The 20,679-nt window shown below is 40.9% G+C and overlaps 2 protein-coding genes across 5 annotated transcripts in view; both read left to right on the top strand.

Annotated features, from left to right (window-relative positions):
• The window catches only part of LOC105560118 (glutamine--fructose-6-phosphate aminotransferase [isomerizing] 2-like), an 18,295-nt gene extending 13,107 nt beyond the window's left edge, over positions 1 to 5,188 (top strand). For 2 of the 4 annotated variants that reach the window (XM_012008940.1, XM_012008938.1), the window contains 8 exons: positions 926 to 946; positions 2,416 to 2,573; positions 2,639 to 2,878; positions 2,965 to 3,163; positions 3,272 to 3,516; positions 3,601 to 3,756; positions 3,820 to 3,948; positions 4,662 to 5,188. In XM_012008940.1, coding sequence (XP_011864330.1) covers positions 926 to 946; positions 2,416 to 2,573; positions 2,639 to 2,878; positions 2,965 to 3,163; positions 3,272 to 3,516; positions 3,601 to 3,756; positions 3,820 to 3,948; positions 4,662 to 4,907 — 1,394 coding nt within the window. In that variant the 3' untranslated portion in view covers positions 4,908 to 5,188. The remainder of the gene's footprint in view (positions 1 to 925; positions 947 to 2,415; positions 2,574 to 2,638; positions 2,879 to 2,964; positions 3,164 to 3,271; positions 3,517 to 3,600; positions 3,757 to 3,819; positions 3,949 to 4,661) is intronic. The other 2 variants (XM_012008941.1, XM_012008939.1) reach the window with 1 other exon arrangement.
• Positions 5,189 to 7,700: 2,512 nt separating this feature from the next.
• The window catches only part of LOC105560165 (calcium/calmodulin-dependent protein kinase type II alpha chain), a 100,243-nt gene continuing 87,264 nt past the window's right edge, over positions 7,701 to 20,679 (top strand). The window contains exon 1 of the mRNA XM_012009043.1: positions 7,701 to 7,978. Coding sequence (XP_011864433.1) covers positions 7,914 to 7,978 — 65 coding nt within the window. The 5' untranslated portion in view covers positions 7,701 to 7,913. The remainder of the gene's footprint in view (positions 7,979 to 20,679) is intronic.

Here is a 20,679-nt window from a genome sequence, read left to right as displayed (position 1 = left end):
CTTGTAACGCAGACCTGCTTACGCGCGAGACGAAACTTTTATAATTTTGTTTCTTACAAATCCACGAACGCTACATGCTAGTATATAGACACTTGTTTTTTTCAAGCGGCTTTAGGAGCGCAAGTTTCGGTATTAAAAGTGAGATATCTGGTATGTATTTTTTTTTAAATTAGCAGACAGAAATAAGTAAATTTTAATGGTTGCGACGAGATATGTTGAAAATTGCAACGTTACTACTTATCGAGTGCTAACGGAGTGCGATCTAATTGTTAAACGTAAAAATCTAAGGGATTAACAAGTAATCCCTCGACCGAAGCGTTAGTCTTCAAAACAATGTAAACGCGGTAAAACGACAAATATTTTATATTTACAAGAACTTGTACGATGTGTAAGTTGCATGTGTTCTCGTAATAACATGCTTCTCGGGAAAATTTGTAAAAAAATATATGACATGAAGAAAGTTGAGATCGTGTTGTACCAATTTAAAATCGTATTATATCACATTATATGTAATAAAATAAAATAAAATTTATCATTAATGTGATAAATTTTATTTTATTTTATTGATATATTGTGGTATTTCTAAGATAAGTTCTAAATGAGTTTTTTAGACGAAATAAAATAATTAATCTAAAGTAATTTTCTTTTAGAAATAATCTTTAACGATAGACATTAGAAGAATTTAGTAAAGAATGACATAATTTCTGGAAAAATTTTTCGTATTTAATAAATTTTTTAAATTAACGCTCACCATGCGCTTAATGCTCGTCCTTTGTACCGCATACAGCACCGGCCGTTCGTTCCATTAAATTGATGTTTGCCGTTATATCGATCATTTTGCTGTTACCGTTGTGGCATTATTTGTGCGCTAATCGTTTTTGTTTTCTTTCTCGTTTTCCTCCTCCCCGCGTCCCAATCTGTGCAGAAGGTGAAGCACCGTCTCAAGGTAATACTTTACGTCAAGTTTAAACTTCTCTCCGCTTGCTCTCTATGCCTGATTAACTCGGTGAATTGTCTTGTGATTTGATCGTTGTACATAAGTAAGATCGGTCTTTTTTAACTTTACAAACGCTTGGCTGTCTTTCTGACTTTTATGCGAGGAAAGACGATGGATGGTTGGATGGATAGTGGATGGTATCGCGCTACGCTTTCCGTACGTATACTTTTGACCTTCCTATCATGTATAGTTTACAAGTTACTCCCACTTTCCGCTGATAACAGGTTCTGGCTATCCAGTGTTCGATTAATGTAGAGAGGAATATGTAATATACTCTCGGGATATACATATATTTAATTTCCACTCGCTACTATGAGTAATTATCGCTATAGTATATTTATTTCGTTAGGTGTTGACCACATCATAGCATTATTTTCGTTCGTTTTGTCGTCGCGGTGATACCATTCTCATTGTCTCGTAGCGAGCTACGCTAATTAACATATTTTGGGTATTATTAATATTCCTCAAGATTGCGAGGTATGAATATTAAAATTATACAATAGTCGCTATTTGTACTGCTCGTATTCATTATATCGTATGATATTACATGTTGTGCCAACTGGTGTGGGGCTTAGAAGAAAACAAGTAATAGCAAGTAAATAACTCAATACTCTTATTTTCTCTATTTACCGCACAGCTATATCGATTTGTGACATCAAAAACGAGGAATAACGTGAAAACTTTACGTGCTCTATATGTCGAAATAAATTTGCTTACTTTTATGACCAAAAACCCTTTTCGTATTAGCAAATACACATACAATTTAATCTGCATCTCAATTCTACATTTTCAACGAAAACAGATCGTGTAATAGTCGATCATGATTTTCGAACTCGTAACTTACAGCTGGTAATTTATGAATTAAAGAAAGAAGTTTCGGTAAAAAAAAAAGAGAAACTAATTTATTTCCATAGACTGTGAAGAAAGAAGGTTCACACGATTTCTCGTTTCTGGTATGACAATTCAGTATAGCTTATACGATAAGAAAACAGAAACTGTAATATAGGTACATTTAGTAGAATAATCGTAACAATAATTGAGAGAAATTAATAATTAACCATTTTTATCTTAAATTTTTGAGATCATCAACACTGATTGTTTTCTCACTAACATTGATGCAAATAAATACTTTTCGCAATAATACGTGCAGTAATAAATTTTACATGTATACATATGTTACGTATGTATGATATACAAAAATATCCCGATAGTGGTTGATAATGTCGTTAGTATTGTAGATGTGGTTCTTTATCGTACTGTATTAATACGTTCGCTTTATTCTCATTATCCCGAGAATGTACAATATTTTCTCTATACATTCTGACATCAGGTTGCAACATTTTTATTTTGTATTTATTGAAAAAATAGACTTTTTAAATATCTTTGTAAAATAGAACAATGCCTCAATATTTGCGCAGATCATCGTCCGCATGGCAGAAATGCAGAACTTCCGGTGATGCCGCGTAGCGAGAGTACATCCGAGTTTCAACCTCTCGAGGACAAGGAGGTCGAATACTTTTTTGCTTCCGATGCGAGCGCCATAATCGAACACACGAATCGCGTGATATTCTTAGAGGTGCGAATCGACGGACTATATCGCAAATTTTAGGCAGGATTGCAAAACATTTTTCGTATCGCTAGGACGACGACGTGGCAGCTGTTAAAGAAGGCGCGCTGAGTATTCATCGTCTTCGTCGTTGCATGGACGATCCACACGCTCGCGAAATCACGACACTGAAAATGGAGATCCAGCAGATCATGAAGGGCAATTACGATTACTTCATGCAGAAGGAGATTTTCGAGCAGCCGGAGTCGGTGGTCAATACTATGAGGGGACGCTTGAATTTTCAAGACAACTCGGTCACCTTGGGCGGAATTAAAGTAACGCTTGCAAATAATTGTTGAAAAGTGTTTCCCGAACGGAAAAATGGAGTCTATTCTGGTATTGAGAAGAATACTTTTTTCAGGATTACATTCCTGAGATCAAGAGATGCAGACGTCTCATGCTGATCGGCTGTGGTACGAGTTACCATTCTGCCATAGCTACGCGACAGCTTCTCGAGGAACTGACAGAATTGCCAGTGATGGTTGAGCTCGCATCCGATTTTTTGGACCGTAATACGCCAGTCTTTCGAGACGACGTCTGCTTCTTTATTTCTCAATCGGGTATGGCTTGACGAAATGCTTACTTGTGAAAGCAGACTTGTAATAATATCCCTTTCACGTGATAAAAATGATTGGATTGTTATTGACTTGTACTTGTTGTAATAATAGGCGAGACAGCTGACACGTTAATGGCATTGCGTTATTGCAAAAGTCGCGGAGCTCTTATCGTGGGTATAACCAACACAGTCGGCAGTAGTATCTGTCGCGAATCTCATTGTGGGGTGCATATCAACGCCGGTCCCGAGATCGGTGTAGCAAGTACTAAGGCTTACACCTCGCAATTCATCTCTCTCGTCATGTTTGCGCTAGTAATGAGCGAGGACAGAATCTCTCTGCGCGCCAGACGCTTACAGGTACGTAACGCCTACAACGTTTAACGTACATTTCTTGCTTTTTTTGTCTTTTGTAAAATGTAATTAAATCTTACTATGTTCCAGATTATCGAGGGTTTGAAAAATCTCGACAATCTCATTCGCGAAGTATTGAAGCTCGATGATAAAGTTAAGGAGCTGGCCAAGTCTTTGTTTCAACACAAATCTTTGTTGATCATGGGTCGCGGATACAATTTCGCCACTTGCATGGAAGGTGCACTCGTAAGTACGCGAGAAGAAGCGACAACTAACGTTATTACGACTACTAACTCTACATATTTGCAGAAAGTAAAAGAGCTAACGTACATGCATAGCGAAGGAATTATGGCCGGTGAATTGAAACATGGCCCGTTAGCTCTTGTTGACGATTCCATGCCGGTAATTATGATCGTAATGAGAGATCCAGTGTACGTGGTAAGTTTAATGCTCAACAATATTTGTATACGATATACATTGTAGAGGACGAATTTAAGGTGGCTCCTGCACGAAGGAGCGGTTAGTATGGGTGCTTTGGTGGGGCCTCTTTTCATTTCTATAAATTCGTCACGACATTTTTCATCAAAAATATCACTTGCATTGATATGCTAGGTTGTTTATGCACGTTTAAAAACATATTTAAAAATATGTAATATTGTACCTTTTCACTTTACTAATAAGTATTTGCTTGCAGAGGTCGGTGACCTCATATACTTACTAGCACATTTGAATTTTTGTGACATTTATCATGTTCATCTCGTTTTTTGTTAAGATCTACTTTTTCTATAAAATAATATTAGCCCTCAAAGTGTTTCTGATGTCCTGTCCCAGTGAACATCAAGTAATAGTTACATAATATCAATATTATAATTTCCTACTTAACAATGTAAATGTAATATAACATATGGGTGTTATATTACATCTATCTTGGTATTTACTGGAATGTTAAAAAATACAACTTTAACATGTTTCCTTTAGTTAATTTCATCGGCGACCGGGTCTGAAATTTCGCGTACCGATAGATAAAATTGACAACTGCAATATACTTGAATTTCAATTTTTTCTACGGTTTGAACGGTTTATGCAGGAGCCACCTTAAAAGGGATATAACAAGTATGGCATACATTATGGTTGGATAATTTATTTTACAGAAATGCATGAATGCACTTCAACAAGTTACCGCGCGAGACGGTAAGCCCATTGTTATTTGCGAGGAAGGGGACGAGGAAACGAAGGCTTTTGCCGATAGGGCTCTCGAAATACCTAAAACTGTCGATTGTCTGCAAGGAATTCTCACCGTTATTCCCATGCAGTTATTGTCTTTCCACATCGCGGTTTTGCGTGGTTGTAACATCGATTGTCCGAGAAACTTGGCTAAATCGGTCACAGTTGAGTAAAGATCGAATGGATTGTTTCATGAATTTTTCGGGGACTACAAGTTTGCTAACGTGGTTACTCGAAAATTTTCTCAAGCTATACGAGAACGAGAATCGTAGGTAGAAGAGAAATAATTATAAATATCGGGCAATTAATAACATTGCGCAATTAACAAATGCAGTAAATAATCGACGTCGGTAGATACTTGTAACTTTTCAGTTTCATTAAGCTCGCTTAATTCGCGTTGCCTACTCAATTTAAATTTGTGTGTTGACATTTAATAATTTTATTAAATACAAAAAGATTACGATAGAAAAATAATCACCGATGCGCACGTTGGCAAGTACTTTTTCAGAAATGGCAAATCGAGCCAAGATTTGCCCAAAAATGAGAACGAGATAACAATCCCTGTATCGTCTTGAATGTGTACCTTCTTGTATAAAGATGAAAAAGTTAAAAAAATGCCCTTTGGACATGTCTCTGGTACACATACCTATGCACGATTCTTACATCGTAATCGCTATCGCGTAGAAAAATTTCTAGATTAGAATTTTAGAAATTTGCGTATGCGGTAGCGATTGTCGTGCATAAGTGTGCGTATATGTATGCGACACATCATAGATATCCAAACGGCATTTTGTCAGATAACTGTTTAATTTTTATAGTCGACTTGCCATTTCCGACATGAAAACTTGCCAATGTGCGCATCGGTGATTATTTTTCCATTGTAATCTTGTATAATAATAATTTTTCGGCGAGAACAATTACGGAGGATTAGAATCATGACTCCTGGGGCCTTTCGCTTGCCGGGCGACTGCCTTTCCTACCGTGAGCTATCTAGGCCGCCACACTCGATACTCTTTCCTTTTTGCCTACTTAATTATTGAATAAAGTAGGAATAATATGCTACTATATATGTATATATAATGCATTTAACATTTATATTTTAATTCTAGTTTTTAAATATAATCATCGATTAATCAATGCTTTTCTGATTTGAAAGGGTACAGCGCGATTTCTTCGTCGATCGAGTTAAAATTAAGATAACGATAGAAATTTTTGTATGCAATAGCGATTACGATGTAAGAATCGTGCGTAGGTATGTGTACCGCAGATATGTCCAAACGGCTTTTTTTTCCACTTTTTCATCTTTATACAACAAGATGCACATTCAAGAAGATACAGGGATTGTTATCTCGTTCTCATCTTTGGACGGCAATCGTTGTATCGTAGATGTGAAATAGCAATTTTTTTAAGACACGTATCTTTTTCATAGATCCATGTCATAATTCTTTGTAAAATTAATCACAAAATATATAATTGCAACTTGATTTATGTACAATACATTGTTCCTTTTCAGTGTTGTGTTTGAGGCAGTTAGTCGTATACTTTTATCTTAATTCGAGACAATGGACATTAAGTAATTTGGACAATTTAAAGCGTGACATTTTCTCTAATGTCGTGGCTAAGTGATGTCAAGGTACAATTAAAGATTCCATAAAATATTCTTGAGGCATAAAATTAGAAAGAAGAAGAAACAGATGCGAAATGTAAAAAATATTACGATGGAATTTTGCATTAGGACAAGCGTTTACACAAGCATTTAAAATACCAATTACTGTTGGAGACGCGAGGTATGGTATAGCGGAAAGTATAAAAAAACAAAGAGGCACAGCGCAAAATGGTTATCGTCGATAATTGAGATGCAGAAAGCTACTGCCTCTGTATTCCTCTTTAGATGGAGACTTGGGATTAGAAGAAGCGTCGAATAACGCAGGGGGCATTTCAGGTGCTGCTTCAACGTAGATTTTGCCAGAGATATGCTTACCTTTCGTTTGGACATGTGCCAAGGTAACGAGCAAAGTCGGACACGGTCGCTTGGGTCGAACGCGCCAGTAGTAAATCTCGTGTTTACGCCCGACATGCGGCGCGACGCGGCGCGCGCACACGGCCACTCTGTACGATATATCGAGCGACGTCGCAAATCCGTTGGCGGAAAACGTACACGCGCGTTTGAAGAAGGTACGGTGTTCAACTAATATTATAATTGATCCGATTCGAAAGCCCGTCTGTTTGTTGACTTTGGTCGACAAGATTCCAGAGCAAGTCGCTCGACCTGCCGCGTGCGAAACTCTCTTGGACGTAAATCGTTAGGCTAATTTAGACTTTGGCCGTATCGAAAAAATGTTTGGCAGAGACTCGCGGTTGAGACGGCTTGTAACTCGTTTCCGTTTCGTTAAGGTTACAGGTAACATTGAAGAAATGTTGCTCTTCTTTCCGGAATCAGAGAGAGATTTTTCAAGGCGTCTCAAAGTAAGAGTAAGAAATCAAGTACAGGCTCTATAAAAGATGTAGCAATATCGCGCAAGGGAGAAGAGCGATATCGGTGGTGCCTCGTGTTTGAGTGGAGGGATGCCGGCCCTCGGTTGAAATCGCGTGGCAAAGGAGCCGAGCGCGCGCAGCGAGGCGCAGTCCGCCATCGCTGGGCACCGCTGGCCGCCCACGGCCCATCCCCACCCACGGCGCGACTACGCGAGTCAGTCGACCATCTGCCGGCGAGTAGCGCGGACGCGTCGCGGTACAAGTTGTCGCGCAGAGGTGAAGCAGCGATTGGCAGCGCGACGCGGATCGCGATAGCGTGCGTCATCGTTGCCGGTGCTACGAAGCGTGCTAGCGCGCGCCTCGCCTTCGAGTTTTTCCCACCCGCGAGCCCGGTATCATCGCCCCTCCACCTCGTCCAGTGTCGTGGTCGTTCGCTGCCGTCGCCACCGCCGCTGCCGTCGCTGCCGCCGCCGCCGCCGCCGCCGCCGCCGTCGCCGCCGCCGCCGTCGTCGTCGTCGCCGTCGCCGTCGCCGTCGTCCCGGTGTTCGAGCAGCGCCGCGGCGGTTCCCCTCTATTGATCGAATTTGACCTGCGAAGTTTCCCCTAGCGCGTGTGTGCAGTATAGTGGCGGCCGGTAGTGGGTCTCTCGCGCTCGTGTTTCCGAGTCCGGTAGTGCGGTTCGATTAATCGCGAGCAGCCTCGGTATGTCTTTGCCAACGGCTTGCACGCGGTTCAGTGACAACTACGACTTGAAGGAGGAACTCGGCAAGTGAGTAACGCAATTTGATATCTCAGCCGCGCCGCGCGAGCTCGCTCGCTCCGTTCGCTCCGCTCGCTCGCTCGCTCGCGCGCGCGCGGGGCTTCATCCTCGTTTCGTCGTGCTTCGGTCGTCCGACCAGTTCTTTTCCCCGTCTCTACTGATAATATTGGCGACGAGAGGACATAGAGGGAGAGGGGGAGGGTCGTTGGTGCCGGCGGCGAGAAAGACGTTCGCCTTCGGAGCTGGGAGCAGCTTCTTCCTCGCCGGACGACGCGTTTCCGCGCGCGCCAAGACGTGTGCCTCGCCGCCTCGCTGCCTCGCCTGCCTCGCGAATCGCGTAGCAGACGACGCGCAGGCAGTCGGCCATAATTGTTCCCTGCGTATGCAGGGCTCTTCCCCGCCTCCTCTCTATCTCTCGAGTCCCAGGTCGGCGCGCTCTCGCGTTTCTCGTCTCTCGATCTCGTCGCGCCGGCAGACACCCCGTTGCATTTCGTCTATATTTAAGCGCCACGGCCCGTCCGCTGTGGCTCCGTCTCTATATATAAAGCGTCAGGGCGCCTAGCGCCTGTCTTCCTCTCCGCCGCCTTCCTCTCGCGGCGTGTATTCGCGCGCGCGGATCTCTTACCGAATCGATATCGCGTCGTCGCGCCGCTTTTTACCCTCTCGCTACCTTCTCCCTCTCGCTACCTCCGCCCTCTCGCCCTCTCGCCATCTCGCCATCTCGCCATCTCGCCATCTCGCCATCTCCCCGTTCATCCGCTTTCCCCTTTCTTCTTCCTCTGCCACGTTCCACCTTCTCCTCTCGTGCCTCATCCCTCGTGGCGCGAGCGACGGCAGGTGGTTGCAGTCTTGCATGCTGTTATCCCTAAAAGTTACTAGATCCTCCCTCGACGCTGACTCGAGCTACCCAACTTTCCTCGCAAACTTTCTTTCCAAATTATATCGTTTATTCACCAATTTTATCAATTTTCCGACTCCAGTCATCTCCAGAAACTCTCTTATCCAAAGCTGTCATCTCTTTCTCGATACAAGTAGCGAATGCACACGTAGATCGTACCCGATTTGCGCTTTCCGCTAAAGAACCGTCAACGAATTCTTGGACCTTCGCTCAGTCGCATTTCGGAGCGACGTATACATGATGGCTCTTTTTTTGTCAGAGCGCGATACTTTGTATCTGGCTCGCGCTTCTTTGCAACCGAGCGACGAGCCATCCTGGCTCAACCTTACTGTATTAACCCTTTTAACTTCGGTACCTTTTTCATCGAACAACTATTTTTAGTATACGTACGTTCTTCCACGTTACAACGGCAGTACTGGTAGTTAAGAGAGAGTTGGCCTCAATTAAATCGGTGTAAATGCTTGGAATCACAGTTCTTATCTTTCTTCCAAATTGATATCCCCGAGCCAGATTGTTACGCTTCACATTTACTCCAATTGAGAATTTCAGCGCTTTTTCGGTCTAAATATCGAATAGCGAAACTTTACTCTTGTCCCAATTGTAAGTGATACAACGCAATGGCTTTTGGGTGTAATTGTAAAATGTGTCTCTCTGTATATTCTCATTTATTTTTATCGATTCTTATTGCCAAAGGCGCACTCCGATCCTAGGAATTTATATCGCTCGGTTGTGTGTGTGTGTGTGTGTGAAAGTCCAATTTTATAATATAAACAGCGTCGTTTCGAAGGCTCGCTTGAAATATAAAACCGTTTGCAACATAAATTGAAAATATTAAAGGTCTCCGATACCCGTTCTAGTTACGACTTACACGTTCGCTTTCCATCTTAATATTTTATACAAGTAAACGGCACACGCGCAGTGTGCGATAAATTGGGTCTCTCTCTTTCAATTTTCTACGATTGATTAACGATCGATCGCGTATATTATACTAGTATGTAATGGCTTTTACTTGTAAGATGTTGAGGGACGCAAAAGCAATATATTCGATGACATCCCACGTCTTTTGAGCGAAATTTACGCCACAGTTGATAAATCCGGATGAATAAAGGCTTAGACCATTTCTCGAATGGTGATTCTTCTTTTCAAAAGCTCTCCATATCGCTCGCGATCCTCGTATCACGTACGCGATACGATCTTTCTCGTACCTATAGAAAATTAAATTTGCAAAAGAGAAGCGACTGAAAATGGAGTCAAGTTGTAAACGTGTTGGTTTCAAAGCCAACATCGAGTTACTGAATTGTAATAGGAATCGTGGCAGGAATCGCGGCACAATTGTGACAAGGACAATATAGAGAAAAAAATATTCATTTGACCGTTAAAGGTATGTATCAGAATATTGGACTTTATCGTACATTTGGTCGTATTATCGCGACAAACGCCATGTGTTTTTGCGGATACATAATTTTTTGAGAAATGTGCGCATTAATAATTTTGACCCCCACCTCTTGATTCGCATCTGTGACGGTGATTTAATTTTCGAACTGGGTGACGTTTTGAGAATTTACGAGATGTTGAGGGCACAATCGATATTTTTCCCCAAACATAAAAGGATCTTTCTCTCCGTCGCATTTTTCTACGCCGTTATTCGTAACAGTTTCTTGGTATTTCCCGCATGGCAATCATTTTGTCACATTCCCGCGTGCATTCCCCGGTGCATCACTCAATTTCCAAGTACCATAGATTCGCAATCAGCGCCAGTCGTTTTGGAATATTCGCGATACGCGAAAATGTGAGAGAGTAAAATTGCGACGCGTTCGTGTAGTACGTACGTCCTCGTGTGCGTGCCATGTATGCGGGCAGTTTTGCCTATAGTTGCACTAATTGCAAGCTCCGAAAAAGAAATTTCTACTTTACGAGCGTAATATTCCGTAAAAATTAAATTGAAATGGTCATTTACTATATTTTTCTCAACATTACAATATTTATTTGCAATTTTATTAACTCAATTAGAAACGTAGACGCCATTTAGGACCTGGCGGGGGTGAAGGTAGCCAATTAAATTACTATGTGAATCCATATACCGTATCTTTTCCAACCTGTCCTGCGCGCCGTTACTTCCGGACGTATAACACAGGGTCTTTCATTAGGTGGAATCATTGTCATATTTAATTTGATTACTTTGAACATAATTGGACAAGACTTATTCCGAGCTATCGAATACGAATGCATAACTTGAACGAGTGTGTAACGCTGGTACTCGCTCGACGTCTTCCGCACGCATCGAAGCAAATTGTTGATTCGTGTTTGTTCACACATTCGCTCGCCTGGTCCGGATTCAACTTTACCAAGACGCGCGTAATGTCGGTGCGAGATATATCTACATATGAATATACGTGTGCGTGCATAATGAAAACATTTCTCTCGCCTGCCGCATCCGTTGAATAATTCACAAACGGCGCGGAAAGACCTGGGTATCTCGTTAGAGGAACGATCGTTTCTTACCTATTATTGATTTCACTGCCTGACGCGAAAATATACGATAATCGACACGAGGTACTTTTAATCCGAGTGCCGAAATAGCGCGGTAACAGTTCTACACGATCATCTTTTACATTATTATATTTTCCTATTTTGGTAATATTAATTATGGTGAGGGCGATAGGAGCCTTCATTTAATATAATTTCCTATTTTGGCCTACGAAACGATAGATGGAGATTTGCGTACTTTTCTTGGAGCTGAAAAGAGCATAAAACAGACAGCGGATAAAATGACGAGAACGTTGCTGAATATATGTCGACGTTCGCTACTCGAGCAGAGGGCCAATTTTTCTTCCATTATATGTCGCGAATTTTGCTCCGTTGTAAAAACAAGCCTAAAAAGTGTCTAGTTGCATCGAATCTCGCCAATAGAGAAGACCGATCGAAAATGTTATTTTATCTTTATAATGCCCAGTTTATTGTATTACGAATGTTGAATAGTCTTGTGGGCGTACAGTGGTGTAAAGGCGTATTCACGTCTACGTATTCTGCCGATTCGATCCTGGGATCCTCGAATCCTCGGATCCTCGGCCGCGAGAAGCCGCTTACGGCCAAACCGATCCGAATGTTGATTTTGGCAACGACCGGCGCTGACATTAAGACTGTGGGTAAATATTGGCTCTATCGAAAACTACAGAGGGAAATACCAATTCCCGTCGTATCAAGTAGCGCCATCGATGGTTTGCGGCGCCGATGATGGCGACGGTTTACTTGCCAAGATAAATCGTATGTATATTTTCCATTCCGGCCAAGATCACACGCGATGATATAGATTATTAATTCCCCTTGCCGTCGTTCTCCTCCTCACCTTGCTATTTTCTCGCCTGCGCATGTCTCAACGAGGGTTTCGTTCGACAGTCGATGTATTTCGTCAATTTTGTTACGGTCGATCGATGAAACGTGAATTAACAGCTGTAGTAAAATAATATAAGGAAAAGGATGAACTTTTGTCTTTATGTCGAGTGGCAAAAGTTGACAGCGATAACCACGTAAAATCGGGGATCGTTTCTGCCGCGATGTACAGCAATTTCTTTATTCTATAATATATATCTTGCTATATTCAGTTTGCTTTTAAAGAACCGCGCGTGTAATTACATTTGACGTGTGCTCTTGATGTGGACAGAACATGCGCGACCTTTTTCTCCTTGCCTTTTCCAACTTTTCCTCTTTTCAGATCTTTTTATTCAAGTTTCCTAGAAAATACTCGCTTTCGCGTGCACTCAAAATTTGCGCATGTCTCGACAAACATTTTCTCGCGTCAATTTTGTGTTTGCTGTGCAGTATATCACATTTTCGCTCTTCCTTCTTTCTGAAATTGCGAAAATTATGCCGTAAAGCGGAAGAGCTTGAAATCATGTTGGGAATAAAAATGTCGTCTTTAGAAATGGCAAACGTCAAACTGCGTCTGTAACGAGCCTCGTTATTTTTACGACTCGTCCTCTCGGGAAATCTCCGAGATTGTCGGCAAATATATAAAATGTATAAGACGATTGGATCGATCTGTTGTAAATTTTTCATCGACTTTACGACCAACTGATCACTTGACGAAGGATTTTTAATATTTCACCCTTTGCTTCGCAACCAACTCAACTTGGGAATTTTCGATATGTGTTCAATTCTCTATTTTGTATAATTATAATTCTCTCTACATTATAAAAACGTAACGGTTATCTCCTCTGGTTGAGCTTTTTTATCAATATTGATCAGAACGAATTCAAGTAAACAGGACCCATTTAATTTTAACATACATTTGCAAGTGCGGGATTTCGTGTTATATATGATGAAAGAAGGAAGGGAGTGAAACGAGATATTTTTCTGTCAAATTAGCTTAGGAAATGGAACGAATCAATCAACCGCGATTCGTTTTTTCTCGCGAGATAAAGCGCGGAGGAAGCAAATTGCGTTCGATCGTCTTATCTCGGATGCACGGCGACGGTAGCGACGATAATAAAGGAGTAATAAACTCGCCTTCGATGTAGCTCGTCGATATCGATTTATCCAGACGATTCGGTCGACCTTGCGCGACTACGACGACTGATTGCGAGAGACGGCAACGCTACGACGGTGAGGACAAATAGAGGAGCGTGCGTTAGACGGCGCGGCGGAATGAGTATTTATTTGCTTAGGCGTCTTTTTGCGTGCTTTGCCGTTTATTTATTTATTTATTCTGTCAGCACGCCTTTTACGCTCGTGGGAACGTTCGCGTTGCTACGAGACATTTTTCTAGGCCTTTGCAGCTCGCGAGTGGTTCGTAGTTGCCGCTGACCAAAATCTTGTAAACTCTCTAGAGTTTTTCGAGTCAACATAGAACCATAGAGTCAAATATTCGCTCTATTGGAGCAAATATTTACTCCATTAGAGCGAATATTTCACTCGGAAACTTTAAAGAGCACCAATGCCCAGTAATGCCAGCAAATCTGTACACCAGAATGCCCTCAGCGGTTTTCCCCTCGCTTACAATCAATGGATAATAAATTATCTTACAATTATTTATGATTTACTCGAACAAGCGCGCATGAAAGCGCATTGCTCATTGAAATTGCGCCTTTGTAACGCATGTAACAGTGCGAATCTGGTTGCTCCGAGATTACGACGAAATTTCACCAAAGTCGCAATCACATTCGATATATGTAGGTGCGGTAGACCAGTCTATAATCCATTTCCTTAAAGTTTACGTCTTAAGAAAGCGTAAAATTCGTTGGCGATTTAGTTGTATTTCTAACTTTATCTATGATCCGGTAGTTGGTTTTATGCTCCGAAATTTTCACCAAGCAATATCGACTTTGGAATAAGAAACATGTCGAGTGGAGAAACATCTCTCACCAGTGATCTTTACAGTCGCGTACTTGGTTCACTCGAACGAAAAGAAGACAGCGCTGACACCAGGACGGTTAGCAGGATCGATCTTGCGGGTGAGAGAGTTGGCGTAATGCCGGCCGGAAACTCGCGCTAGGAGAGGAAGTCGGTCGATCCGAACGATAGGACGAAGACCCCGATATTCGGTGTATTTAACGAGATTTCGCGGCCGTTGACCGAGCATCGTTGACCGTCGCTGCCGGCGATCAATTAACAGTGGCAGTTAATGCCTCGCAATTATTATGCACCGGAATGCGCACTTACGCGCCGTGCACTTTGATTCGCTATTAAGCGAACGAGCAGCTGCGGCGAATCGCAGGGTGGCCGCAATGGCTCTTTCCGCATCTTCCCTGCGCGTCGAACCCTGGAAATTAGACAGTTGGCATGCCAACCGCACCAACGTGATTTCCCCTCCAATCGTAAAACTGCAACTTGGAGACCGACGCGTCATTTCGTTGCTGCAAATATATCGAATCGCGCAATATTTTAATTCCACGTGGTCGCTCCGTAAACTAGGAATATTACAGAGGAGATGGTTATTTTAGTAGAGAATCATCTAAACTTTAGCTGCTCGAGCTACAGACGAGCACGTAACTCGATAGTGAAACTTTACGGAAAGTCTTGTGTAAAGTTGTTTAAAATGAAATTGAAATAATTGGTCGGCACAATTAAGTTGAATTCGGCGGGATATTTGGTTGGCAAAATATTGAATCGTTTTCCGAGCGTATCGCTTTTTGTAAGGGGTGGACACAATATTTTGTTATCCTCGTCATCTGCCATTAGGACTCGGCCGTATTCGGCTCGGCTCGTGCTCCACGTGTCTGCCGGAGAGGGTCTTCCCCTAGAGATATTTCCAACGCAGGTACGCGCGATCGATAACCCGACGCTCTTTCGGTACGGTACGGCATTTACCGCATACAGACGCATAATATGTACACGTGCGCGCAACGACAATGCGTAGAAATGCGCACGGACGTATGGTATTGTTGCACGTTTTGCACGGCAGATAGTATTATAACCAGAGTATTATAACCTCGTAAACGCAAGGAAGGAGATATTGATTAATAGGTTAACATATTAGCGCGCGCTGACGAAGGAGGTCGATGCAAACGTGCTCCAGTTTGCTCGATATATGCTTGGGCTGGTTCGCTTCGTCAGGTTAATAATTCCGCGAATGCTGCTTCCATAGTTTGCGCCCTTCCGAAATAGAACTCTTTCGCTGGTGTCGCAGTTGCCTAATTCTGCCGAGACACAAGTTATCATTTGCACGCGTCTATAACATTAATATTGACGAGTTATCACGTAATTATCTCGAGCGCGACGCATTGTCAGATCTGATCTAATTTCCTGCGTAATGTCACTCGCAGCTCGTATCTTTGTGGAAACGCGGCTATACTTGCTATCACGCTCTCTTCCTCGCTCGTAATTTGATATAAATATAGAGCGCATTAGCATGACGTTCTAGCCGCGCTATTATTTTATCGCCATTTTTTTCAGTGCGCAGAGTTGAAGGAACCGAAGGAGACCTATGTTAATTATTTCTTACTTTGGTTAGTACGATCGATATACGTGTGCCTACACATGTATAAGACTCTTTGCTTCAACTTATGTCTAACAAAATATGTCTTCAGAGTTTACAAGTTTCAACATTGTCTAAATATATCTCAAATCATTTTAATACTCGTTAATCTAACTTGAAAATTCTGTTTTAAGAAATTCCGTAGAAACAAGTTAAAAATGCTTTGTTATTGTTGTTTCGAATAATCATGTAGAATGTAGATGCTACGTTGAAAAACACACACGATCAATTACGAAAGTAAGAAGGTAAGAAGGGGTCACGAGAAACCTATTTACTAGTATTTCTCTCCCTTCTGCCCCTTTTCCGGGTATCCTCTTTCTTGCGCGGCGGTGTTGCTAATAATAGCAAGCGGCACAGGACGAAAATAGGCCCTGCAAAACTATGCAACACGCGGCTCGGGAATTTCATCGTCTGCTGACCTCACACGGCCGTTTCCCCCATCTTAATGAGACCGTACGCCACTCCGCAAAGACGCACATACGTCGAGTTCCGTCCTTTCGACGCATCTCTATATCTCTATGTTATTCCGTAGAGTTTGTCTAGCGACGACCAAGACGGTACCATCTGACATCGATGATCGCAAATTCAAGTCTGTTAAAGAATCGCGTGACTTATCCGCCTCAAGTCTCGAGTCTTTTCATTCCTTCATTCATCTCGATTCGTTGTGTTAAATCTACTATTCTATAATTATAGTCAATTCGGCATTTCTCTTACAATTTTAATGATGCAGCAGCATTTAATTACTGTGAATTTTATCTTTACACAATTTCGCCATTTCTTCTATTCATTTTACCTTCCTATCAAACGATTGAATTTAATACTAATGATAGAGACTTAAAATTGGCAATAGTAGGTATGTCAACATTTATTTTCACTCTATCTCTCTTGATTCTTTCTTTTGTGGCATTGATTTGTGTATCGATAACACTATTTACCGTGAGCTTGAATTTTTCTACTCTTGACAGTGTCTTGGTTCTAAGAGGAAAGTTATTATTTATCCGAGTTCGCAGTTCGATAGATTAATCGATATATTACAATTCTACGGGGTGACAGTTAAAAGTGTGTTGTGCACACAAAACCGTATTGAGCACCGGACAATGCGTTGAATAATCGCATCGGTTATTGCGTATTCAAAAGATATGTGGTTGGCACGAGTATTATTAGCAATTTTAATCGGTGCGCATTTATTTCCATTGCCTTTAAGACGAATCGTTTAGAAACTTGGATGCGAATTTCATAGTTCCTGGTAATCGCTGATTATGTAGATCTCGGTCAAGTGGAAATTATCTCTCTCTCATTGTCAGTACATGGTTAACGTAAAGCGCAAACACTGTTGAAAGCCTTGGAAAATTTGTCGAAACTTGTGCTAATGTCATTTACAATTTGTTCCGTTTCGTTATGCTCGCAATCTACTCTCTAAAAGTCAATCAAGTCAGTGGATTATCACTGAAAACTGTCAACCGTCACTGATTTACAGTTATAAATAAGTATACCACTGAGAGAGTACGTTGCGTAAAACAAAAATATTCTAAACGATCAAATTTTATTTCATATTTATTGCGTTCTCTTAGAGTAGTTACAATTCTCCAAGAAGAGTAACTTTATTCCTATCCTATTATTTTCTACTGATTAGTGGCAATGTCTCATCTCATGTACGCGAGACACGTTATCAACTCTGTAAATTTTTTTCTATATTACTTGTCAAGTAAAATTGCAATATCTTTTATTGGATTCCTTTGTACGCACACACACGCATACACGGTCGATTTTGTTTTGCACAGGATTTGCTCGGCGAGTCAATCTAACGCGGTCCAAGTTGATGAGGTAATTTTGCATCGAAAAGTTCGAGTCGTTCCGACACTCCGGTTTCGCCTCTATCTCACGAATATTATTTCTGGGGCCTCGGATCGAAGGCGAACTTATTTTCAGACGTGGGGTGGGCCGCGAACAGGCATTTATATCGAAGCCGGTTCTTTTAATCTTTCGATTGCGGAACATCTATTCGCGACTTTGGAGCCGACGCGTAGCGATATTATACTCGTACAACGGACGGGCTGCACGCGAACGTGAACTTGTATAATTTCTATTTGTGTTGTTAAAAGAATTCGCTAGATCTAAATATCAATGATCGCAAACGAAATATTGAAACTTAATCTAATCTAACGTGCGAATAATTTTTTTAAATTTAGTTTTCTTTAAAAGCGCTCCGATTGGAGCAATCATATCTTTGATAAAGAGAACATTGCTTAATATCTCTCTTTTATTTTAAGATGATGAAAAGTTATTCTTTAACTTGAGAAATTAATAAACGAGATAAACCGATAGTGATAAATCGACGTACTCGATGAAATTATTTTAATTATTTTTTATTTTCCACCTGTTCTTTTATAATGACAAATAATTGTGTACGCCAGACAAAAATAAGAAGAAATAAGTTCAGATTACAAATTTTAAAATTAGGAAAATTTTGAGGGAGCTTTCAGAAAATATTACGGATATGACAAATGAAATGTCACGAAATTTTCGGGGACAGGTTTGGAGCATCGCGACCTTAACAGTTGGATAACGCCGGAGCGTCGCTGGAGTTTTCGAAAAGTCATCCGACTTTGCCGCGATTTTGTGAGCGAGTGACAAGTGCGAGCGTCCGTTCTAAAAATAATGACACTCTTGTATACGCGTGTGTGTGTGAGGTGCCAAGGTCCATTACTTTATCACTGAGAGAAGAGGAGAGTAGGGGACCAACAACTTGTACGTCTCCTGCCGTTTCCCTCGGGAACGTGGTTTCGCCTACTTTCCCCACTTATCCTCGAGCGACATCCTGCGAGAGCGATAAAGTTCTTTGCCGTTTGTCTGAATGCGGGAGAATACGACGCTTAAATAATAGATCAAAGACTACTGTCGCGGGTGCAGAAGAGAAAGCGCGGTCGAGAAGCTCGTGTGGTAGCGTTACAAAGGGAAGTGAAACGAACGAAATTGTGAGAGATATCATTGCGCTCCTGTTATTATCAAGAATTTAAAACAAGCTATCTTCTACCACGAGAAATGGTTTATTAAATGCACGATAACTTTGCCTTACGAAAGACTCGAACATGCTAGCCAAGAATTTTCATACACGTACAATTACAATTTTTTCTCATATTTTTATATCTTTGTACTCTTTGGTCAACGATCGAAATTATTTTAGCTTTAAGCACTTGGCAGAATATTATTTTTAGTTATTTAATGGAATAATAGGAATATATTCAATAGTAAATATACGCATGTAAATAAATTTGCTAACGGGAGGTAACTTTATTATCAATTGTCGATTTTTGCTGCGCAATATAAAAGTTATTAAGATATATTCGTAATTTCAATCGAGTCTTGTTTATTTTTCGAAATATTTTGTTATTAAGTAAAGAGGTTGGTCATCCATTTTCTGACCTTTTCCTACCGGATTTAAAAGGCATTGTCACCGGAATGCAGTTGATATTCTTGGAAACTGGGGCGTTAAACTTTATTCCTATCCGCGAACTGCTCGTACCCGGTTCCACCTGACGTCTAAATTCATGAACGTGATACTGCAGAGTACGTTTTCTTAGATATATACATAAAGCCGTGTGCCGTTTAAGTGATTGCGATTGGTTGACAAGTCGGCCTAGATTTCCCTCATAAAACCTGTCTACATTTTTCAGATGAAACACACGACGGCACAATCGTATATAAAATGTAATCATCTTTTACGTCACACCGAGTACAATGGAGCATTCAATCATTCAAACTTCTTGCCCGTAGTTTATATATTTTACAATTTTACAAGTTGAATTTTTAAAAGAGGATTTATTTACTAATAAATAAACTTTAGGATTTCTTTGCGAACCTTTCGGTTAAATTCAAAAGAATATTATTTGAACAGAATTTTAATTAAAATTTAGTTAGTAACGGGTATTTAATAAAAAGTATACAGAAATTGTAAAGGGCGAGGCATTTCAAGACTTTTTAATACATTTCTTTTTTCGGCTAATGAATCTCTCGCGTGGAATTTATTATACGGGTATGTATGGTATACCAACTTGTCTGGAGGCACCTCATACAGTACCATATTAACATTATCATTCGCAATATATTCTCATACGTTAATAATAATGCAAAATATTCTCATTCCTGTCAAAGCAACCTTGTTGCGTAGATTTGAAATTAGCAACTTTACCATCACGGCTGATTGAAACGCGTCGACAGTTGGGGAAGTAGTTTAGTTTCCGGCAAATTGCATTTACAGCGTTAAAACCAATTTCAATTTGTAAGCTTGTTCACGAGCTGTAACGTGGTTAACAATTTTCCAAGTATACTTTCAATAGCGGGATAAACTACGGCGATGTCTCGCTCCAACTTTGCTTTCGTCTTTGCCGTGACGCCAAAGAGTCACGGCATGGAAGAACGGCTTCTTCATCTTTGAGCACGAGCAAAGTGATGACATGTAATAGAGTCACATGACTATCTCGGACCTCGATCGAAAAATTTGACGAATTTAGACATTCGTCGCCTTATTTTCAAGTATATGCTTTTCTTACCTGAGAGAACGAGTCGTGATAATTGTAACGAGTGCACAGGTTGATTGGAATTGAAATGTTAATTACGATCGTCTGTTGTATTAATCAGTCGTGACGAAGCGACAAGTGTGCACCAAGTGATTATCTCATAGAAATCCAAACGTCATGCAAAACTCTTTATATTTTATTTTTGGATACGTATAACAGTAGCTGAAGATTATTGTGCTTATCTAGATGTTTATTTATCGATTTATTTGATTCAAGTATTATCTAACGCTCTTTAGTACGTGACATAAATGATGCAAGTTGA

The sequence above is a fragment of the Vollenhovia emeryi genome, unplaced genomic scaffold (assembly GCF_000949405.1).
Source record: "Vollenhovia emeryi isolate VEMERY1.0 unplaced genomic scaffold, V.emery_V1.0 DF939241.1, whole genome shotgun sequence".
Classification (NCBI taxonomy): Eukaryota; Metazoa; Arthropoda; class Insecta; order Hymenoptera; family Formicidae; genus Vollenhovia; species Vollenhovia emeryi.
This window is presented reverse-complemented; position numbering and strand designations above follow the sequence as displayed.